Source organism: Sarcophilus harrisii, chromosome 5, assembly GCF_902635505.1.
Source record: "Sarcophilus harrisii chromosome 5, mSarHar1.11, whole genome shotgun sequence".
NCBI classification, from domain to species: Eukaryota; Metazoa; Chordata; class Mammalia; order Dasyuromorphia; family Dasyuridae; genus Sarcophilus; species Sarcophilus harrisii.
In genome coordinates, this window is record NC_045430.1 from 223,363,395 (window position 1) to 223,388,400 (window position 25,006).

Consider the following 25,006-nt stretch of genomic DNA (forward strand, 5'->3'; position numbering starts at 1 on the left):
TGCATTTCTCTGATCAAAATGATTTAGAGCATTTTTTATATGACTAGAAATGGTTTTTGCAAATTGTCTCTTCATACCCTTTGACCATTTATCAATTAGTAATAGCTTGTATTATAAATTTGAGTCAGTTCTGTATGTATTTTAGAAATGAGGCCTCTATCAGAACCCTTGGATGTAAAAAAAAAATTTCCCAGTTTTCTGCTCTCCTAATCTTGGCTGCATTGGTTTTGTTTGTATAAAACCTTTTTGATTTAATATAATCAAAATTGTTCATTTGTACACTTCTTTTATAGATTTATACCCAGATGCATTACAAGTTTTTAAAAATGAGACAAGAAAGCAAAAATGTTGATAACTGAAGATGATTTAAAATATTTTTATCTTAATTTTAATACCATTTTCAAATGCATCATATAAGCAATGTCATTCTTCCCAATTTTATTTTATTTTTGGTGATTTGAAGGCACTTAACATGGATTATCTGATTTTTGAAAGTTGTTCTATGAATCCAAGAAAATTATAAAGGCCTTTATGTACAAAACTCTTAGGTAAAAGTGTGATTAACCAAAATTTCCCCCTAAACACTGGCATATATAAAGACAAAGGAAAACTAAACTTGAAATGGAGGACACAAGGTAAACAACCTTGTTTCTTATTGTTTCTAATTACAAAACCGAAGTAGCTAAGGTGGAGCCCTGAACACAAAAACTCCGATCCCCTTTAGGAGGTCAGCCTCTTTGCTTCAGTTTTCTCATCTACGAAAGGGGGTGCGGAGGTAAAAATAGAATCTGCTTTACAAGAATATGTGGATAAATTGAGATAATATTTGTAAAATGTTTTGCAAACCTTAAAATGCTATCCTTTAAATGCTGGATACTATTATTATTATTAATGCACTTATTGGTTGTGTTTTTTATCAGATTAGCAGATGGCCTGATGCTAGGCAGTATTAGTATATTGAATGATAGGATATACAAACATTTCAATGGGCTAGATCTATTAAAATGAAACTTTAGTAGGGACAAATGTAAAGTTTCATGTATTATAACATCAATTTCCCCAAGTTCAAGATTTGGGGAAATTTATATAGTAAGAATTCATCTGACAGAATTTTAGTCGACTGTAAGTTCAATGAGTTAGAAAAAGGTGGCAGCCTGTTTCTAACTACCACAGAATAGTTAATATGGTGTTAGCAGACATTAGGCCTAGCATCCAGACGAGGCTCTGCCCTGATCAGAGTGCATCCCGGTTTTATTTGAGTACTGAGCCCTACGTTTTTTGAAAGAAAGCTAGACATGATCTATGCTTAGGGAGATCCTTGAGTAGGTTAGAAGATGTTCAGCTGTCTGGACTTCTGCACAGACTCACCATAGAGTAGCAGAACAAGACCCTGGGAAGAGAGATTCCCCAGCCTCTGGAGAGCACTCTTCCACCCTCCAGGCCTGTCCCTCTACCTTTTCACCAGCCTTTTCCCCTGGTGTTCTTCTGTATGGCGTCCCATCTGCCATCTCTGGGCCTTTATGCAAGCACTGCCTCTTCACAGCCTTTTAATTCCCTGTTTTCTTTCCAAATTCAATTTAGACAATACCTCCAAGAGACCGAATTTCTCTTTCTCTCAAGCTTCTATTACTTTCTGTTTATCTTTTATAGACTTAGGTGTGTACGTGTTGTCTCCTAAGCGTGTGAGCTCTCTGAGGGCAGAAGCACGTAGAAAGTGCTCAATGAAGATTTGCTTCTTTATAGATCTGAGGTGTCTGAGATCCACAGATTTGTGGGATAGTGCAGGCCTGCTTGACACGTGTCATGGCAGGTTAATGAGCTAGGATGCCACCGGGCTCGAGTGCTGACATCATCAGGCTAAGAGCCAAGGTTGGAATGGAGAGGAGAGATACAGGGAGTCTTAGATTGAACAATTGGAGGTGCTTGGATGAAGCAACAAAGAATGTGAGCAGGGTGGTGTATTCTCAAAGTAGAAGTTCCTGTGTGACACTGGCAGAGGAATGGTTTCAGCATAGCAATAGAGGGAGCAAGAGCAAAGAGGGAGAGGGATAAAGGGAATTTCTGACTGTGGGCAGCAAGGTGGTACTGTAGTGCAGAAAGTGCCAGACCTGGGCTCAGGAAGATTCATCTTCCTGAGTTGAGTTCTAATGTGGCTTGAGACACTCACTAGCTGTGTGACCCTGAGCAAGTCACTGCACCCTGTTTGCCTCAGTTTCCTCATCTGTAAAATGAGCTGGAGAAGGAAATTACTAAGCCACTTCAATGGTTTTGTCAAGGAAACTCCAGAAGGGGTTATGAAAAGTCGGAGAAGACATCTGACTGAACCTACTGTGTTTATGTATCATAGGGAATAGAGAATCAGGAATTGGAGATGGTTTTTAATTATAGGGTGGAAGGAATGCCCACTAGGAAGAGCCTTGCAAAATGAATCATTATGAGATTCAGGTTCTAATTAATGTTTTAATAATACTAATGGTAATAGTTTGCATTCATAGGACTTTACAGTTTATAAAACTCTACAAATATCTACAAATTTTATATTTACAGCTGCCTTAGGAAGTAGGTACTATACGTTATCCCCATTTTACAGATGAGGAAACTGAAGCAGACTGAATTTGTGACATATAGCTAGGAAGCTAGGAAATCTATGGCTGGATTTTAATTTTTAAATTCATTCTTTTTGATTCTAGGCCCAGCATTCTATTGCTTTACACCTTGCTGTCTCTTTTTAGTGGGAAGGAGCTGGCTGGTTTTTGTTTTCTTCCAGATGTTTTCCCTTATTTGATTGCAGGGTCAAGCCAGTCCCAAACTTTGGTAGCTAAGAGGTTCCTAAAGAAGCCTGCTAGAGAACCTCATGTAGAATTTGCTGTCTGGGCTATTATGTTCTGAAACATTCAGATTAATGAGATCACAGATTCGTTGGAATGTTGTTTTTGTTTACCTTGGCATGATCTCCATTGATTTTCTCATTGATCTTTCAGATGAAATATTTTTCAGTGTCTGCTCTAGCAAGTCTGAAAAAGTAATTTCATTAGCACTATTTTATAAATCCCTGGAGGAGAAATATTTGGGGATTTTCTAAACTCTTAATGTATAGGACTAATTTTTCAACATTCAGATTTCATATATGTCCAACCATAAAATTAGGAAAGCACCCATATAAAGAGTTTGGGGGATAAAAGAAGACAATTGTTTCCAAGAAAGCCTCTGAAATTCTGAAAGCAAAATGGCTAATAAAATAATGGATTAGTTACTTAATATTTTTGAAGGGAGGAGATTTGTTATAAGAACTGTAGTAGAATAATTTAATTGTCAAACCATATTTATTGAGCACCTATTATATCTACAATGTTTTCCTATGAAGAGAAGAGAATTAAAGAAAATTAAAGATATGCTGTTTCTGTAGGCAGTGTAAGGTAAACTTTTTTTAAGAATATGAATAAAAATTCAAGTCAGTTGTGTTTAATATGAATCATTTAAATATGAAGGTTCGGGGTGTGTTCTGTATCCCTTTCGCAGTCTGGTGAAACTTGTGAACCTCTTCTCAGAATAATATTTTAAGTGCATAAAATAAAATATATCGATTACAAAAGAAACCAATTGTGTTAGAGGATTCTTCTCAAAATTTTTAAAGTTCACAATCTTCTGGTTATAAGAACTTTTGTCATAAGTGGTTATTTTTGTAATTACAGAAAGAACTGGTGAAACTTGTGAACCTCTTCTCAGAATAATATTTTAAGTGCATAAAATAAAATATATCGATTACAAAAGAAACCAATTGTGTTAGAGGATTCTTCTCAAAATTTTTAAAGTTCACAATCTTCTGGTTATAAGAACTTTTGTCATAAGTGGTTATTTTTGTAATTACAGAAAGAACTGGTTATCTTCCTGGGCAGTATTACAAGGTTCATCTTTACTTTTTACCAAAACCCAAGGAAGTAGCACAAGTTGGGTAAGTATGTCTTGTATTTGGTAATTTATATCTTTGATTTCAAATTATATGATATTATACATAAATTTCAATAGTAGTTTACAAGTTTTATATATAGAAACAATTTACATGCATATGTGTATTTCTGTATAATGAAAGGAAAGAGGTCTGAATATTTGCTCTACTCTTTAATTAGAAAAATTTGGCTCTTAGCATTGTAGAATAACTCTATTCCTGACTTAGTACCAGGATTCTAACTCTGTAATCAGTTGATAGCTTCACAAACACTCTTAAATTATTCATTCTGAAGTTTAGCTGTTAATGGAAGGAAAAAAGTAAAAGAGGAAAAAAAAAAAGACAAAAATAAAAAACATTATATAGAACAAGATTTGGAACATTATTGCTTTGTTTTCTTAGGTAATTAGATTTTAGCATGGATGTTATACTCTCACAAGATTTCATTTTTTAATATCTGGCAGATTGAACTCCTTCCATTATCTCCTTTGGAGAAACAGTTCTTGGGCAGTAAAGTGTGTTTATCCAAATGAAACATTCATTTTTAATTTTATAAGATCATTTGCTAAAGAAATCCTTTATCACCTAGCCAGATAAGTTACTTTAAACTTAAATATTCCAGCATCATTTAAATTAATTCCATCTTAAATTTATAAATGTGTAAAGTGAAATTGAATTCTGTATAAGTATTTTTCATGATCATACATTTCTTTGAATAGGTTTTTGTTTCTTTTATGCATATTGTAAAGCACCCTCCTATGAATGTACTTGTGGTATTCACTGCCTCCTGGATGTAAAAGCCGAGCACCAAATTCAGTTTTGCGGGTGTCGTGTGTCTGCTGTAGAATTGTGCTTTGTCTTGTCAAGGGCCACGGGGGTTTCCTCTCATGTGTCATCATGCTGTTATGCATTGTTATGACATCATCCCTCTCTTCCCTTTTCCCATCAAGTCATTCTGCCCACGGGGCTCAATCCCGGAGCTCCTGCTCTCGCTGCTTTCTTCTTGGAAAGATTCTGTGAGCCGCCGGCCTGCTGTCACCTCTGTACACTCTGACCCTGTCTCAGCTGTTACTGTATGTGTTCTGTTGCATGCCACTTGCCACACACAACAATGCTCTTTTCTTTGACATGAATTCATGAGAATAAATGCAGCAATGAAATGGAGGCAAAATGATGTCATGGAAAGATTGGGACCAGAAGTCTGGGTGTTCTAGTCCCAGTTCTGCCGGTAACTTGCCATGTGACCATGGGCAAGTCACTTACCTAATGTAAATCTTCTGTCTATTCTACTAGATGAGGAATAGATGATCTCCCGGGTTGCTGCCAGGTACAAATTTGATCTTTCTACCATTCTGTGAAAAAATAGAATGGGGAAGTCCCTGGGACTGACTGGGAAAAATTACAAGGAATTTTGCTAAGCAAATTGAATTTTTCTGGCATTCCATTTCATGTCATTTTATTCATAATTTAGTTGCTGAAATGCTTCTATCTAGATGAGTCAGTTATTTCTAATCATAATCTATCTATTAACAGTTTTGATTCCCAAAAAGTAAATTTTGGGGAAATTTAAAAAATAACTGTGGTGGGTTTTGTCATAGTTAATTAATTCTTTTATCAGTTCTGCTTTGAAATATCTACTCTTTTGATATTAGTGCAAATAGCATAGATGGGGGAGCCTTGTGATTCAAGAAAAGAAATGATGGCCTTGGAACTAGAAGACCTGAGTTTGATTACTGATTGTGCTGCTTACCTGAGGGGCCATAGGGAAAGAGAAGGGAATACACAGTTATTAAGTACCTCCTGTGTGCCAGGTGCTGTGCAAATACGATCTCACTTCACCTCTCTGGGCCTTGATTATCTTATCTTTAAGAGTTGGACTCCCATGACCTCGAGTCTGGATCTATAATTCAGATAATGATTTGTGTGTTAAGCATATAAAGTTAGAATCTTAATCCAATTTGCTTCTGAACAGGGATCCTCTCTACAATATCTGCAAAGGACTCTTAGAGAAGATGCCAAATTTCTATAGCATATGGATACCATGTGGAAGGATGTTGCAAATCATTTTATTTTTGTCATTGTGGAATTATGTTCTAAAAAGGAGAACATCTCTGTATTTCACATCCTAGTTTCCTAGGCTAGCCATGAGATAGACCTGAAGTCCAAGGAGGATGTCTAAGCTTGGTCAGGAACTCTCCAGGGAAGAGTACAGTAACCATAGTAGGGTAAAGGCAGGCCAGCTCGCCTGAGCCTCCTCTCCATCGTTTCTTTTTCTCAGCTTCTGGGTCCTTGTGTTTTGTCTCAGTAGAGACAAAACACAAGGAGAGCTTCTGGAAGGTGTTTCTCTGTTTTGGTGGTATATAAATGAGTTGAAGAGTCTTTTAGGAGCAAAGAACTTGTGATGTTCAAAATCTTAACTAGAGAATGAAAGAGAACAAGAAAATGTTTAGAAGGTTGTTCATTGGGTCACTTATAGCCACATCAATAAAGTCTTGGTATTTTTAAGGTAATGAGAAAGATGATTGTGATGGCAGTCAGTGTAGTAAGATATCATTTATTTTTAAGCCAGTCACAGTGTTCTTTTGAACACATGATATTTATGGAGAAGGTAGTATAGTATCTTTTTTAAAACATTGAATGTTGTATATGAGCTACTTTTATAGTTTGAGAGAACTCTGCACTTAGCAGTTCTATTTGGGTAAAAGAATTCTGTAGTTAAGCCCTAGAACTTGAAGATGTGAATTTTGTGAACAGAACAGTTTGGGGATGGTCATAAACCAGTGCAGATATGTCTTTTTTGCATAAACTTGCTCATGTTTAGAAATTTGTATCAGGATAAAGCATTAGGATCTAGAAATTAGTCATTTAGTTCTTCAGACAATATATCAGATTTTTGATGCTTCTGCTCCAGTTCTTAGTGCAAAAATGTCTGATTGAAGAAAAAAAGATGAATTTATGTGGTTCCATTTCTTAAGACTATTCTTTGAGCTTTATAGCCAATGACTAATATTCCGTTTTAGTTTTATGTCTTTTGGTTGTAGAAACTTTGGGAGAATTGCAGAAGGATACTGACAACTTCTGTATAGATAACACATTGTAAATAAATTATGGTCAGCTTGTGCTAAAGGATGAAGAGAAACTAGCACTGAAAGTATTTGTGTCTGAGCTAATAGTCCTTATTTATGAATGAATCTGTATAATTGCATGCTTTCTAAGATGACATAAAAGAAGCATGGATCTCTAACCCAAGCCAAACACATGAATTAATTTGGATTCAGGGCCTAAATAGTTATATGAAGGTTAATAATTTTATTAGAAATTGTTGTAGCATCAATGCTATAAATTACTTTAAAAACAGTCTTCTTATCATTAATTGGATTGTGATAACATTGACAAGTTTGGATTAGTCTATTGATAATTCAGGAAATTTATTTTTTAGAGGAAAAACAGACTCATTATATTTGAAAATGCCTCGATCTGAATAGACAAGGGAGAATTTTTCAAAAATTTTCTAAATTTTTTGAATATTAGAAGAGGAGAATCTGTAATTTACTTATTCGTTCATTCCTTGTTGACATTTAATTGTATTTTATTTTTTCCAATTACATGTAGATAGTTCTCAAAATTCACTTTTATAAGATTGAGAATCTGTAATTGAAGCTTTTCCAAATGATTTGTTTCAAAGATAAATAATAAATATATTGACTTAATTTTGAAATATTGTTTGTAATTTTAATGTAGGAGAAAGTTTATGTTCCTAATTTTTAACATGTCATTTTTTGTTAATAAGATTTTTAGACTAATACTTTTTACAGCATTCCTAAAACTAATTTGTTCTTGTTTTTCATGTTTGACTTTGACTATCTTATCTAGAGATAGTTATATTACTAACAAGTAAAACCTATAATTAGAAACAGTACTTCTCATTGATTTCCAATCTTCTTTTTAAGATAATTTCTTATGCTTCATTGTTTATTTAAAATATTGGGAATTTTAAGTAGTCTGACCAAAAAAAAGGTAAATGAGCTACTGCATCAAAGTTTTGTTTTTCTTTTTCTAAATTGAAGTTTGGGAGTAATCAATCTAAGCCAGAGTTCACTGTGGATCTCAAAGGGGCAACGATTGAGTTGGCTTCAAAGGATAAGTCCAGCAAAAAAAATGTATATGAGGTAAATTATGTTTTCTAAACCTGCCACCCCCCTTTTTTAAGTTTTTGGGAAATGATGCTCTTAATTTTAATATTCTGTATAAATGTTTTTTTTTTTTAAGTAATACTCCAGTTTTTAAAGAATTCATGTTATCAAAATCTTAGACTTGGTTACATAAATTGTTGGTTTGTTCTTTATTAAGGGTCCCTTCTATGGTAGACTTATACCACTACTACCTGTCCCCCTTTTCTTAGTCCTAAACCCTTTTCTTCCCTTCAACATAAACCTAACAGTAACAAAAGGAATGCTTCAGTATAGTTATCCAGGCCTTGATTGTGTTATTTACTGCTGTTCTATAGAGAGAATTGGAGAGAATATTGATCTCCGTCCCATATACCCCAAGAGAAAAGATAATGTGATGTCATTGTCATTGTTTCTTCAAAAAAGGTTAGAATAGCATCCATGAGAAATGTGAGGTTTAACATCTACAAATTTTCCCTTCAAACATTCTTGTGAAGGATATGGAACTAACTTACTAATATGGCATCGATTTTTACTTAGATTCTTACTAAATATAGTATCGCATCTTAAATAGGAATTTTCACTCAATTTTAGTAGCTTTTGTACATGATAATTATTTGATATTTTTATTATGTTCTGTTGTACGGATTTAGGATTTATTAAGACATAACCACAAAAACTTGATTCATTTTCAAAGGAAAAGAATAATTTAAGCTTTTTAAATCCCTATCTTTTACACATTAGTATGTCTTAGACATTATTTCTGTGCAGATTCAGATATAAGATTCTCATTCTTAAAATAAAGACATTCTGACATTATCTGTATCCTAAGATTATATTCCTAAACAAATATCTTGGTATATATGCAAAGGAAAATTGAATCTTCAATTCTCTGTCTTGCATCATTACTCTAAGTATTATAGAATGGTGTTCAGTGTATTGGCAGACATGATTGTGAAAACTATGAAACAACATGGTATGCACAAATTTCTACAAAAAGAAATTTTGTCTAGGTAGAGAATCTTAATCTTTAAAAATAATCTAGTTTCTCTTAACCTTTTAAAACTCCATGGTTCTTCTCTCTTTAGTCTTCTTAAATAACATCAATTAATCAGTAAAAATGAAGATAGTCTTAATTAGTGATTACCTGAAAGCACTAATTGTTTAAAAAAAATACACCTTTTTACATATTTTTAAAATACGTATTTAATCATACCTGTCTTCTCTTTCAAGTTAAAAACTCGGCAAGGAACTGAACTATTAATTCAGTGTGACAATGACACTCTTATGAATGATTGGATTAAAGTTCTTAATTGTACCATCAGTAATCAGGTATGTATTTCATTTATGCAAATCATAACTTCAAAATTGATTTAATCTCTTCTCCAACATCTCTTAGTTACTTTTTACTCTTTAGTTCATATAGATTGGCTGTCTGCAGTAATTGGACAATATGTCTTATATTATGAATATTTTGCTAATGAAAGTAAGAGGACATTTTCCATTTAGTCCAGAGTTCCCAGAGGTCAAAGAATGCATTTTTATTTTCATCAGTATTCTAAATATATTTTTATGATCACCCATAACAAAAGAAGTTGTTGGTTACAGCATTAAAGCAATATGTAGAGGGGATGGTAGAAAAGATGGTGTTGTGCTCTGATCTTGTGTAGGCTCTCACTCCATCAGGGTTAGAGAAGGATGCTTTACTAGCCCATAAAGGGAATGAACTTGAGATCCTCATCCAGCCCAGATATCCACAGAGGGACCCAGGAAGTCCTGTGGAGATCTTGTATTACACAAGCAGCTGCAGCAGATTGAGAACCCTGGAGAAAGGGGAGAGGGCAAAACATGGGCAAGGCAGTTCCATCATTGCTTTCTCTGAGCTCCAGGTTCAGCAAACTTAAGCCATTTCTGAGTCTCATGGCTCCAAAAAAGTGAGTTTGGACTAGTCTAGGTGGATCACGTATGGCACTCTCTGCCCTGGACTCAAGCCTTCATCAAATGTATATCTACTTTTTAAAAAAAGAGAGATTAATAAAATTGGAAGCTCACTGAAAATTGAGAGATTAATGAAATGACAAATAAAACTAGGAGCTTTTTGTTTTTAAACCGAATTATACTAATAAAATATAACCAGTAAAAAAAACACACAAAAACAGAAATCTTATCAAAAATGAAACAGAATGTACAAAAATTGAAGAGGAAGTAAAGGAAATTATCAAATTATTTTTGCACCCTTATACATTAATAGAATTGATAACTTAGGGGAAATAGATAAACATTCACAACAATATTAACAAAAAGAAGAAAACTTTAAGTAACCTAGTATTAGAAGGGGGTAAAAAAATCCAGAACAAGCCATAAATGAATTTCCAAAGAAAAAAAGATGAAGTCACAAGTGAATTCTTTCACTCATTCAAAGAACCATTAAGCCTAATATATGAACTGTTTGTGGTAATAATTTTTTTAAAAATGGCACCTTCCTCTTTTTGTGATTAAAAAATATGGTCTTGATACCTAAAGCAGAGAGAGACAAAGCAGAGAAAGAAAACTAAAGAATACTAAAAAAACTAAAGAATACTATCTCTAATGAATGTAGTTGTAAAAATTTTAAATATTAGTAAATAAGCTACAACACCATATTAGAAAGATTTTATTTACTTATGATCAAATTTGGTTTATACCTGGAATGCACGGTTGGTTTTACATAAGAAGTACTGTAAAAATAATAAGCCATGTTAATAATATAAAATCTACATAAATCATCCACATTCCTATCTTTGACAAATAAAATCTTATAAGAAAAGCCCTGAATATTCAGAATAATTACAGAAACTATAAAATATTTGATATTATGATGTCTTCCAAGTTTCATCCAGGAACCATATGAATATACTTATAAAATGTTCTTCATGGAAATACAGATTTAAATAATTGGGGAAACCAAACTACCAACAATATATAAAAATGCTCAAATTCAATAATTGTTAAAGAAATGTGTATAAAAATGGTTTTGAGATTATGCTTCATATGTATTATACTGGTAAAGATGACAAATGTGGAAAAATATGTTTATTTCGGCTCTTTGGAAAACAGTTTGAATCGATGCCCAGAAAGTTACTCTCTGACGTAACTATACTAATAGTATGCCTCTACTCCAAGGGGAAAGATTTATATGTACAAAAATACTTATAGAAGCTCTTTTTTTCAATAGCCAAAAATCAGAAGGAAGTGTACTACTTTAGGTGTGGTTGAACAGATTGTGGTGTGTTCATGTAATAGAATGACACAGAGAAAGGAGCTCCGAACCTAGAGTTGGGAAGATCTGATGGCATCTGGGGGCAGAACGTAGCTGTGGTTCTCTGGTCTGCTTACTTAATAAGTTTCCTTAGCTGTAAAGTAGGGAGGATAATGGCGCCTCCCTGCAAGATCATATTTGCCTAGTAATTGGCACAAGGTGTGACACGTGCTAAATAATAAAAGTTAGCTTGTTCTTCCTCCTCTTAAAGAGACGGTGAAATGGACAGGTTCGAGGGAGAGTGGAAAGACCTTTATGAATGATGTAGAGTGATGTCAGTAGAAGTAAGAAAGCAATATCTAAAATGGTGATGTAGAGGAAAACATATTTGAAAGGCTTTAGAATTCTGAATATTGCAGGGATAAACCATGAACCCAAAAAGATGAAAATGAAATGTGCCTCCTGACAAAGATGTGTTGAATATCTAAAAAAAGATAAAACTTTTTGACACGAATACTGTGGAAGTTTATTTATATTTAAATTGATATTTGTAATATGTATTTGTATACATACATATTTGTGTACATATGTATATGTATTTAAATTGATATTTGTAATATGTGTGTACTATGTATACTGAGGAATCTTTTCCTTTTTTTTTACTTGTCCAATGATTGGGAGATGCAGAATGAATAGTGGGAAGGACAGATTAAGTAAACAAAAACAAAAACTTATTACTTGAAAAAACCCAAAATAATAAAGAAAAAAATGAAATAATGTGCAAATTAAACATTAAAATATTAGCATATTAAATAACTAAAATCATTAATTCAAGAATGATACAATAGTCTTCCATTAGCAAAAGTTTTTAGTAGCAAAGATGCACGTAAGGTAAATGTGTTAAGTAGCTTATTACTAATGAATAATTGCAGCCATACTCTCAGAATATTATGTGTCAAGGAAAGAAGACATGGGTTTGTCATATAGTGAAAGGAAAGGATAATAGATGGATGTTCCATAAACTCCTATTGTACCCATTCAGACCCATTCTGAAATGTTAAGAGGTGAGGAAGCAGGTCCCCTCCCTTTGAAGGACTAAGGCTGCCCAAGATGAGAAGGTCTGATGGGGTGGTGTCTGTGCTTTTGGAGAAACGCCGCAATGCTGCTAGCTCAAGAGCGGACCTGCAGAGTGGGAAAACCCATGGCCATGTCTTACCTGTGGGATCCTCCTGTCATTCCAGACAGATCATTTGAGCTCTCAGGGTTCTAGGCAGCTCTTGAAGGAAGGAAATACATAGAAGGCCGCTTTTCCTATAATCCTGAAAATTCTTTTTGTGGCTAAGGGACATTAACATGACTTACCCATGGTCACAAGGCTGGGAAGTATCTGAGAAAGCATTTCAGTGTAAGTCTTACTTCCATGATACTCCTGAAGGGAATCATCGGTTCCAAGAGGTAGAGGTGAGGACAAATCTAGTCTGCTTCTGCCATGAACTTGCTTTTTGACCTTGGGCAAGTAAAGTCATATTTTTTAACCTGTGAGCTACCATTTTCTCACATGATAAATAACAGGAATTAACTGAGTAATTTTTAGGTCCCTTTCAACTAACATCATGTGGCATCCTCCCCATTTGTACAGAAATAAATTCATGCAAAACTTATCACTAGACATTGATCCACATCCATTGTGCTGATAGTATACATATGCTTATCCATATGTACAAAAGAATGTTATTTAGAATAGAAAAAATAATGTATAAACATCCGTGCATAGAACCAATCAGTTTTTACTGATGTTTTACAGAAAAGCCAATTGTTCATCTTTTAGAGTTGCTAAATAATTTTTTTTTTTTTTTTTTTTTTTTATTTAATAGCCTTTTATTTACAGGATATATACATGGGTAACTTTACGTTGCTAAATAATTTAGTTATAAATTTAATTAACACATCAATTCTGATGGACATGGCTCTCTTCAACAATGAGGTAAACCAAATCGGTTCCAAATGTTCAATAATGAAGAGAACCACCTACACCTAGTGAAAGAACTATGGGAAATGAGTGTGGACCACAACATAGCATTTCTACTCCTTCTGTTTTAGTCCTCTTGCATTTTTGTTTTCCTTTTCAGGTTATTTTTACCTTATTTCTAAATCCAATTTTTCTTGTGCAACAAGATAACTATAAATATGTATACACATATTGTATTTTAACATTTACTTTAACATATTTAACATGTATTGGACTACCTGTCATTTAGGCGAGGCAGTGGGGAGAAGGAGGGGAAAAGTTGGAACAGAAGGTTTTGCAAGGGTCAATGCTGAAAAAATTACCCAGGCATATATATATATATAAAATCTTGTAAATAAAAAGCTATAATTTAAAAAAAAAAAGAAAAGGCTTAAAAAATAAAAAAAAAATTAATCAACATGTATATGGGAAATTTCTAATCAATAGGCTGTTGAATATGATGAAGCAGTTGAAGAAGAGGTACCAGATTCCCCAGGAGTGGAAAAACATGACAAAGAAAAGGATCATAAGGACACTAAGAAACTACGTTGTAAGCTCATTTATCTTCATTTATGCTTTTGAACCACCACAGAAGTTTCTATCCCTAATTATTAAAAAACAAAAAAAAAAAAAGCCAAAGTTTTAAATCAAATGTATATTGCTCTGTGAGGCAGCTAGGTGGCACCATAGTGCCTAGAGTGCTGGCCCTGGAATTAGGAAAATTAATCCTTCTGAGTTCAAATATGGCCTCAGACATTACTGGAAGTGTGACCCTGAGCAAGTCACTTCACCTGGTTGCCTTAATTCTTCATTTGGTAAAAATGAATTGGATTCTGCCAAGAAAATCCTAAATGGGTTCATTAAGATTTGAACACTGCTGAATGACTGAATTTAATAATGCTATTTTCTTCTCCAATTTTATAAATAATGTGCTGCATATTTTCTTTTCCAGTTATATAAAGCTGTAAAGCAAATTGTCTTGATATATTAGCCTTATTTTTTCCTTAATTTTCCATAAATTTTTTAAAACATGCATCATCTTAGCACTCTTTTGGTTGTTAATGATTGACTTGTCTCCAAATTAAACAGATTTTCATTTTCCTTTTATGCTATGTCTTTACTATAGTATTGTAACTTTGGATCAATCTTCAACTTTTATCAGTCACAGTCAACCTTCATCCAAGGTTTACTAATGTAACTAAAGAACTTAATTGGAGGGTAGATTCATCCACGAGGTAGATGATAGAATGAGATCCAGGACATCATATTACATTGTGATTTTATTCTCTAGAAGAAAGTGTTGAGATGCTTTTATATATTGATACCTTTTAGGTCACCAAACTTTAAACATTTAAGAGTACTTTAGGATAATGTTTGGGAATTGGACATTTATTTCTACTTGGTGATTACAAGGAGCCAGAAAACCAAATATGGGAACTTTCTTTACTGTGACCAGTTACCCCAACCTAGGATCAGTTAGGATGTTCTCTTCCACTATTAGTTTAGAATCCAAAGATCACAGACAGGGTAAAAGTTATTTAAGAAGAGCATTGGCAATAATGACCATGTAATGATGATTTGCTCAGTTCAGATTTAACCTACCTCCTTCAACCTAAGCTGAGGTTTTGGATTTTTTTTTAAACTTTTCAAATTAATTGATTAGAAAATATGGTATAGTATATGTTTCATACACATTCTGCCTTGAATTCTTTACTTACACTATGAATGTCTAGTAATATACACAGGATGACTTGTATTATTTGCAAGTCGTTGCTAAGCTACCAGGATTACTTTTTGTTATGCTCTCAAGTTTCCTAATTATGGGCATACATAGTCATCTTTAAAAAAAAATTTTCCCTTGAAACTTTCATGGAAATTCAAGTATATAAGTAATGTACTTTATGATTAAAAAAATCAGTGATTAATGAAATGATTTTTAAACTTTTCCACATTGTCTTGTTCCCCATGAAGATACTTAGTTTAATTAAAAAACCCAAATTATCCAAGTGAAACAAGACTTCTAATCGGATGAGGATGAGAAAAATAATTTTTGCCCTCCCTATAAACACTGACATAGAAACAAATGAATGCAAATCATGCACAAAATAATGCTCACAAATAATTTACTTTGGGCTAATCCTTGAAATTATTTGACTTTTAAATTTCAAATTAGAGAATGTTGTCTTGTAAGTTCTAGTATCACACTAAATTGTGTTAAGAGTAAGTGAATTGGTGTGATTTGTCAACTAACTATAAGGTTATCATTCATATTGCTAGGTGAATTGTCTAGTTTATTGAGAAAAAAATGTTTTATTAAACATTTTATTAAAAATATTTTATTAAACACTAATGTTTTTTCCCCTTTAAGCAATGAAAGTTTTGAGCATAGATTCTTCAGAACAAAAGAAAACGAAAAAAAACCTGAAGAAGTTTCTTACTCGACGACCCACTTTGCAAGCTGTACGTGAAAAAGGTTATATTAAAGGTATGTAGAAAAAGAAGACTCTTAGGATGCCAGAACTGGCACATCTGAAATTAAAAATGGAAATGAATTGGTGAAAGTGCCTTTTAAAAAATATACAAGGCTGATATTTACTTTAAAAAAATATGTTTTTAAAAGTATGTTAGGTAATTAACATTAATTCTTTTGTTATAAGATAGTTACAAAATTATTCAATCTTCATATCTCACTTTTCATTTCTTAAACATTTTTTTCAGTATTTTTTTTTCATATCTCTCACTACTTATTAAAAATTCACCATTCTTTCCTCTCTTGTTCCCCTAAGTAGAAACCCTGTCATAGCTTATGTTTAGTAAAGCAAAAAAAAAAAAAAAAAAAAATCAGCACTATGGCCACATAATTAGAATGCATGTCTTGTTTTGTAACATTGTCCTATTCCATCTTCTCTCTGCCCAGAGGTAGGAGGATTAGGAGGTGGAAGGTCCTCACTCGCTGCCCTGCTAGACACCCTGGCAGGGATGTAGGAGAGTGCAATGCACACACATGCCTGGGGCCCCTTCCACCCCTTGGGAAGACATAGCAAGAGGACAAGGAGAGAGAGATCAGGTTCAGTTTAGCATCTGCTCTGCATCATCAGGAACTGGTGCAGAAACTAGGCAGCACTACATAAAGAGGGCCTCATCTCACCTCTGGGTCCTAGGCGAGGTTATAGAACAAGAGAAAAAAAATGGACCAAAACTCAGCCTTCCCATTCAGAATTGCAGGAGGCATCAGCAGGAGCATGCATGGCCTCACCTCACCTCACCTCATTCAAGAGAGGGGGAGAAGGGAGTCTCTGCAACAGTCTCCATCCAGAAACAGAGACTGGAAAGACATGTAAACAGAAAAAATAATTGAAAACAGTGAAGAAACTGTGGTTTGAGAATTTATCAGGAAGTAATTCTGAATAAAAGAGAGTAATTCTGTACAAGAAGCAGGAGAGCCTCAGGGAAAAAAATAACGTGGTTATAAATGTACCCCAGCCAAGATGTATGTATATATGTGTGTTTGTATATGTATGTGTGTGTGTGTGTGTGTATACACACACACACACACATATACATGTGCATGCATGTAAAAATTATTCTGTACATGTCAGTTATTTTGTGGATACAGATAGCATTTCTCTTCATTTGTCCTTTATAGTTAATTTGGGTATTTATAATAGTCAGAATGACTCAGAGTTGTTCTTAAAACAATATTATTGTTACTGGATGCAATGTGTACTCTTGGTTCTTGCTCACTTCATTCTTTACTATTTCGTATAAGTCTTTACGTGTTTTTCTGAAATCACTGAGTTCATCATTTCTTATAGCACAATAGTATTCCATCACAATCATTTGTCACAGGTTGTTCAACCATTCCCTAGTGGATATGCATGCCTTTAGTTTCCAGTTATTTGTCGCCATAAAGAGAATTACCATAAACATTTTAGAACATTGAGGTTCTTTTCTTTTTTTCCCTAATTATCTTCAGCTTGCAGTATTTTTTCCCTTAAGATTGTAGTTTTAGAGTTTTGCAACAATGTTCCTTGGAGTTTTCCTTGTGGGATCTCTTTCTGGAGGTGATAGGTGGATTTTTTCAATGATTATTTTATCCTCTGATCCTAATACATCAGGGCAGTTTTCCTTGATGATTTCTTGAATAATGCTATCCAGGTCTTTTTTTGGTTGTGGTCTTCAGATAGACCGATAATTTTTAAATTATCTTTCCTGGATAGTGAGGTATTGTACATTTTCTTCCATTTTTTCCTTCTTTCTAGATGTCTCATAGAATCATTAGCTTCCATTTGTCCGGTTTTAGTTTCTAATGTATGATTTTCTTCATTTAGTTTTTGTGTCTCTTTTTCCATTTGATTAATTCTACTTTTCATGCTGTTTTCTTCAGTTTTTTGTTGTTGGGTTTTGTTTTTGCATTTGACCAATTGTGTTTTCTTAAAGAATTGCTTTTTTTAGTCACTGTTTATCCTTTCTTTTCCAGGCTGTTGACTCTTTTTTACATATCTCTTGTATCTTTTTCCAATTTTTCTTCTGCCTCTCTTATTTGATTTTTTAAATCTTTTTTGAGAGTTTCCAAAAAGGCTTTTTGGCTTGAGACCAATTCCATACCACCTTTTGAGATTTCCCATGTGATGGAAAATTCTACTTGCTTTGTTTAGTTGAATGTAATTCTACCTCATCTGGAGATAAGAGAATTGGGTATGACATTTTTGAACTTTGTTTGTAATCATGGCATTAAACTCTAAAGTTATCTGCAGCATCAAAACAGAAGGATAAGAGCCAAGTAAATCCTTTGCAGCCCACCTGAGAAATTAGTCCTCATAAAATAGACTTCATTATAGAAAGAACAGCTCTGCATCTAAAGTACTCAGTAAATAGATATTAGCTGAAGCAAGTATCTTATAATATTTGAGGCAGAAAATAAAATTGGAAACTGAGTAGATGCCCATCAGTTGGAGAATGGCTAAATAAGTTATTGTATATGAATGTTATAGAATATTCTTCCGTAAGAAATGACCAGCATTGGACATGGCTCTCTTCAACAATGAGATGATTTAAACCAGTTCCAGTTGTTACAGTGATGAAGAGAGCCATCTACATTCAGAGAGAGGCCTGTGGAAACTGAATGTGGACCACAACATAGCATTTTCACACTTCTTGTTGATGTTTGCTTGCATTCACACTTCTTGTTGATGTTTGCTTGCATTTTGTTTTCCTTCTCAGGTTTTTTTCTTTCTAGATCCAATTTTTCTTGTGTAGAAAGATAACCATAAATACATATACATATATTGGACTTTGGACTTTACATATATTTTAACATATTTAAGTTGTATTGGACTACCATCTAGGGGAGGGAGTGGGGAGGAGGGAAAAATTTGAAGCATGAAGTTTGTCAAGGGTCAGTGTTGAAAAATCATCTATGCATATGTTTTGTAAATAAAAAGCTTTAATAAAAAATTAATTAAAAAGAAAAAAGAAATGATCAGCAAGATGATTTCAAAGAGACCTGTAGAGAATTACATGAACTCATGCTAGTGAAATGATCATAACCAGGAGAACATTGTACACGGCAACAACAAAATTATACAATGATCAATTCTGATGGATATGGCTCTTTTCAACAGTGAGATGATTGAAGCCAGTTCCAATGATCTCATGATGAAGAGAGCCATCTACACCCAAAGAGAGGACCATGGGGAATACAGCATTTCCAATCTTTTTATTGTTTATTTGCATTTTATTTTCTTTCTCATTTTTTTTCCTTTCTCATTTGATTTTTCTTGTGCAGCAAGATAATTGTATACATATATTGGATTTAACATATGTGTTTAAAATATATTGGATTACTTGCCATGTAGGAGAGGGGTGAAGGCAAGGGGGGAAAATTTGGAACACAAGGTTTTGCAACAGTTAGTGTTGAAAAATTATCCCTGTATATGTTCTGAAAATAAAGTTTTAATTAAAAAAAAAAAAAAGATATTTGAGGCAGATCTAAGAGAATTTGACTTCTGCAATGCTTTCCATGATGATTGGTCTCTATAGACTATTCAGTACTATCCTTACCCTGAGAAATGTAAACAAGCATTATTTGCTATAAAATGTATACATGAATATATTAATTGTTATATAGTTGTGTTAATAAGTAAGGCCTTTATTGCCTTGGTAGGATCTTTATTTCTTACCAAGAGGAAAATTATTTTTCTTTCCCTATGGAATTTTAATTAGCATTTCACATGTAGAATCCCAAGATGGGGAAAATGATAAGCCCATCAATAAGTCCTTTAGAGCAGCAGGACTATTAAAACTTTTTCTAATTTCAACCCCTTTTTTTTCCCCCAAGAAATTTTTACACGATTCACCCCTCCTTCTCCCAATCTGATCCGTGGTGTTTCTGGCAGTGCTTGTGCATGTGCAGTGGGCAGCACACCAGTTATATGTTCAGAACCAAGGCTTCAGGGAACTTGTGCAGTGTAACACGGACAAGTGCTGCCAGATGCACCTCTGATTCATTACATGTTTAAGTTTGAATTAATTTTTGGTCATTGCATTCAGAAACTTTTATTGCTGCCAAATTTTTCCCAACTCCCCATCCCCCACATTTAGTTATCCCATATGAGGTCGTGACCCACAATTTAAGAAGCTTGCTTTAGAGAACAATTCAAACCACCTGGCACTTGTCAGAAAATTGGCATATATATATTCTATAAGTCCTTTCCTTATTGCTTTCACTTCTCCACAAGTGTCTCTCTCTCTTCTCAGTAATAATCCCATAAATAAAGGGTCTCTCTTGGCCTAGACATCATAGATAGGACCTCAGAATCCCTTTTGTAAGCCAACCTTTAATAATCCAGGGAACATTCCACTTTTATATTATCATCCTATCCACCAGTTACTGTGCTCAGAGATCTCCAAATGTCATTTTTGAAATGGAGATAGCACATAGCACTGTTCTACCTACCAATCACCAACCTAGGAACCCTGTGAAGGAGAGAGTATCTATAAAATATGTAAGGGAAAACTGAGAAAACATCTATGGAATAGTCTACTATTACCCCAAGCACAATGCAGATTTGGAGGCACAGAGGAACCCACCTTTTTGTCTCCCAGCCTGATGACAGATTGAATCCCTTCATGTAATGTAAATCCAATCTTTACCCTCTCCTCTTTATTCCCTACAGCTCCCTCAGATCCATATTTTGCCAGATATGGAGGTTTTGTTGTTGTTCTTAATTGGGCCTTATTTCTGCTTATTATTAAAATAATTTTCTAGTGACTCTTTCCTTTATCTTGTATTCTAGAATACCTGAATCTCTGTTTTAATTCTGTTTCTGATTATGTAATTTCCAAAAAAGAAATTGTCTTTGATAATTTATTTCCTTCCTTAATAGAGGTACACTATCATTTATCCTAATTTATGTTTTACCTAAAACATTAAATGAGTTTAGTAGGAGGGACTGTGGAAAAGACTTTTGTAGAGATTTAAACTAATTAGATGCCTAAATTAAATAAAATGCCAGAAATATCCTTGTAAACATTTTGAGCTATGAGTAAGCAAATAAATTTCCCAGGAAAACATAAGTTTGTTATAATTAGCTCAGAATTTTTTAAATTTGAGAATTGTAACAAAACACACCCCAGCTTGTTATTCACACATTAGCCTTATAATTACTGCATCAAAATTGCTATTTGAACTTTGCATCTCTTCACAACTTCATTTTTTTCTTAAATGAAAATAGTTTATTTTTTCCAATAACATGTAAAGAGAATTTTCCACAATTCATTTTTTCCTACAATTTTGAGTTCCAAATTTGTCTCCCTCCCTTTCCTATCCAAGATGGCAAGCAGTCTGAAACATGTGCAATTATTTAAAACATTTCTACATTAGTCATGTTGCAAAAGAAAATGAAAATAGTATGCTTCATTTTGCATTAAGACGCCACCTATTTTTTCTCTGGATATGGATAGCATTTTCCATCAAGAATGTTTTGGGTCTTAGGTCATTATATTGCTGAAAAGAATTAAGTCAAAATAATAATCGTCTCATAATGTTGCTGTGTACTGTTCTTATGGTTCTGCTCAAATCGCTCAACATCAGTTCATTTAAGTCTTTACAGGTTTTTCTAAAATCTACCTGCTCATTTCTTTCTGCGCAATAGTATTTTATTAAATTTATATACCCCAACTTGTTCAACCATTTCCCAATTGATAGGCATCCTCTCAATTTCTAATTCCTTACTATCGCAAAAAGAATTGCTATAAATATTTTTGTACACGTAGGCCCTTTTTCCTCTTAAAAGATTTTTGTCTTATTGCCAAATGATTGGTTGGATTTAGAAAACTGCATTAGGAAACAAAAAAGTCTTTGAAACCTTTATTATTTCCATCATTTTACTAATTTCATACACTTGATTTGTGGATCAGATTGCCATTTTTTTATTGAAAGAGCATTATTTTTGAAGTTGCCCTTTTCTTTTGTGTTTCAGATCAGGTGTTTGGTTCCAATCTTGCAAATCTGTGTCAGAAAGAGAACGGCACAGTGCCAAAGTTTGTAAAGTTATGCATCGAACATGTTGAGGAACATGGTAGGAAAAAAGAAATACTTCTTAAAATAAAATAACCTAACATCTATTGCTTTACAATTAGAACATTAATCTTTGGATTTGTTTAGTGAGGATGGAGAGGGTGCTATCTTAAATTTAATCCAGTTTCAAAGAGAGTAAATTTAAATTCCATGATGGAAAGCATTTTACCTTTGATGAGTGAATTTGTTTTAAATTAAACATGATGCATGTAAGTATTGAATAATCAAATGATTCATGGAATATGTAGTATTGAAGATATGTATTATTGAAGTGGGGTCTGATTTGGCAGTTACTTCAAATAAAAGAAGATGGAGATGAGGTTAACTATGAAGGAATTTTGACTATGGCAACTAAGTGTGTAGGTCATGTTACTAAGGACAAGGTGTTTTAGCATAGTTGAATTGATTATGATATTTAGTATACCTCTGCGTTGATTTCTTTTTTTACTTTTTATGTAAGTATCTTGATTAGTCTTAGTAACTAAGTAAGTTAGTCACAGTATCTCAATTGATTATACCAGTAGAACAACTAAAATAATTTACACAGGTAAAGTTCTTGATAGCATCTCATCACCTTTTGAACTTTTCTCATTATGGCAATAGTAATACTAGGTTTTTTCAGCTCTTCTCATATTTATTTGTTTTCCTGATTTTAGTTAAATTTGAAAATCAAAACATCTTTCTTATGACACATTTCAGGGGACAAGAATTGGGACATTTATATATTTTGTAGGTATATTTGCATTTTAAGAATAGTCTGATAAATTTTATAGAATAAATTTATTACATTTAGGTGTCAACCTAAGCATAATCAAGATTTTCTAGAAATTTATTTTCAGTTTATTATTAGTGACAGTTAAATTCTCAAATTTTTAAATGGCTTTTTTTTCCCAATTCACTTTTTGTTATATCTTGTTTACACATAGTCATTGGCATGTTGTCTTCCCTGTGAGACTGAGGACAGGTACTGTTTTTGTCCTCCTTTGTCTCCTTTTACATAGTACCTGATATATAGTAAGTACTTAAGTAATAAGTTGGAGAACAGGAGTAACACATGTTAAATTACACTGTTACAGTAACAATTTAAATTATTTTTCATGAAGTGGAGCATTTTGGTAGCTGTTAGTTAATAAAGGCCACTATTAACAGGTAAATTTTTTTTTCCCTTAGAAATTAAAGACAATTTTTAAATTAAAAGTTGGCCCCTCTCTTAAGTTTTTTAAAGCTAATGTTAATAATTAATTTTCAAAATCGGAACAGTACAACCTTTTTAACCCCACATAGAATTTCAAACATATTTTCCATCTGTCTCCTAGGTTTAGATATTGATGGGATATACAGAGTGAGTGGAAATCTTGCAGTGATACAAAAACTAAGATTTGCTGTTAATCATGGTAAGTACTGTTGTATATTATGTACTGTGGTTTTTCCCCATAATTAGAAGTTACCATCTGTATTTGCTTCTTTAGACCCTTTCTTCTAGCAAAGAGAAATATTAATTTGGTAGAGTTGTTTAAAATGATTATTATAGTGTTAAAATTTTTAATTGATAATTTTTTAATACATTTTGCATTTATATTCTCAGTAGCACCATCCACAATGAACAATTGAAAAAAATAGCAGAAAAGTAAATATAACTGATAATCCCTGCAAGTTTATAGTTGAGTAATTTTCTAGTTGTTAAAGGATCTGTTTTATATACTAGGGCAGTAATATACAGTGGTTTTGAGCTGAATCTTGTTGCCTTTTAAAGTTGTCTTAATAGTGTGTTTCATTTTAGTTCAGTTTTGTTTTCTCTATCATTCATACAAGTCTACTCAAATGTCTTTGACTCATTTGTTCTACATAACATATTAATATTCAGTTACATTCATAGACTATAATTTCTTCATCAGTTCCTTAGTTATTGGATACACCGTTTGTTTCCAATTTTTAGAAGTTTTAAATATTGCTTCTTTAATATTTCCTACAAATAGAGGTTTTATTTTCAGTAATCTTCATAAACCAGTAATGGGATCACCGAGTCAGAAAGTATGAACAATTTTGTAACTTCTTTGAATAAATTAATTATTATTCTTTCTTTCAGATGAGAAATTAGATTTGAATGACAGTAAATGGGAAGATATTCACGTCATCACTGGAGCTCTCAAAATGTTTTTTAGAGAATTACCCGAGCCTCTCTTTACATTTAATCATTTTAATGACTTTGTTAATGCAATTAGTAAGTATAAAATTTATTTAGAAACTTGTAAAGAGCAGTGGTTATGAATTCTGTGGAGAAATTAATTTGTCATATGTGCATCTTTCCCTTATTTGAGACTCATGAAAGAATTCTTCAATTTCAGTAATTTCAAACATCACCACTAGGTGACACTGTACATTACTGAATGTCTTCTCTTTCTCCTCCCTCCCCCACGTGTTTTTACTTCCCTAAGAATTAGGTACAGAATCTTAAATTAGTTATGTCTTTTTTCAGAACAAGAACCAAGACAGCGAGTTGGTGCTGTCAGAGACTTAATTAAACAGTTGCCAAAGCCAAATCAAGACACCATGCAAGTTCTTTTTAGACACCTTAAAAGGTAAGCACCACCCCATTATAGGGAGACAAATCTTAGAAAACGAAGTGCCATCCCCTAAAATAAGACTATAGAGTCTTTATATTTATATATATAAATAAAACTCCTTACTTGAAGAGTTAACTTTTACTTCTGATACCTGAGAATACTCTCGTGCTGAAAAAAAATGAGTCGAGTTCCCCCCCCCCCCCCTTAAGTTTAAAAAGATATTTGCAAGATCCATATGAAGTTAGGCCCAATTTAGGAAAGGATTCTCTTATTTAAAAATAAACAAACAAACAAATGTAAAATGCTGTGCTTTTAAAAAACATTTCTTTTGAGTGTTATAGCTATAAAGTCAAGTTTTGCTGATCCAAAATAGTCACATATGAAATTGGAATAAATGACTACCTTGAGTAGGAATAAATGACTACCTTGAGTAGAGATGTAGTATTTGTGTTTGACTTAGTATCTTTTTCCTCAATAAAGTAAATCAGAATATTAGTTTT

At 33.2% G+C, this 25,006-nt stretch overlaps 1 protein-coding gene across 8 annotated transcripts in view; it reads left to right on the forward strand.

The window, feature by feature from the left end:
* The window catches only part of ARHGAP12 (Rho GTPase activating protein 12), a 121,430-nt gene that overhangs the window by 93,673 nt on the left and 2,751 nt on the right, over positions 1–25,006 (forward strand). For 4 of the 8 annotated variants that reach the window (XM_031939744.1, XM_031939745.1, XM_031939747.1 and 1 more), the window contains 10 exons: positions 3,871–3,952; positions 4,897–5,019; positions 8,014–8,115; positions 9,349–9,447; positions 13,809–13,911; positions 15,730–15,846; positions 21,845–21,943; positions 23,259–23,336; positions 24,029–24,163; positions 24,419–24,521. In XM_031939744.1, the coding sequence (XP_031795604.1) occupies positions 3,871–3,952; positions 4,897–5,019; positions 8,014–8,115; positions 9,349–9,447; positions 13,809–13,911; positions 15,730–15,846; positions 21,845–21,943; positions 23,259–23,336; positions 24,029–24,163; positions 24,419–24,521 (1,041 nt within the window). The remainder of the gene's footprint in view (positions 1–3,870; positions 3,953–4,896; positions 5,020–8,013; positions 8,116–9,348; positions 9,448–13,808; positions 13,912–15,729; positions 15,847–21,844; positions 21,944–23,258; positions 23,337–24,028; positions 24,164–24,418; positions 24,522–25,006) is intronic. The other 4 variants (XM_031939746.1, XM_031939749.1, XM_031939750.1 and 1 more) reach the window with 1 other exon arrangement.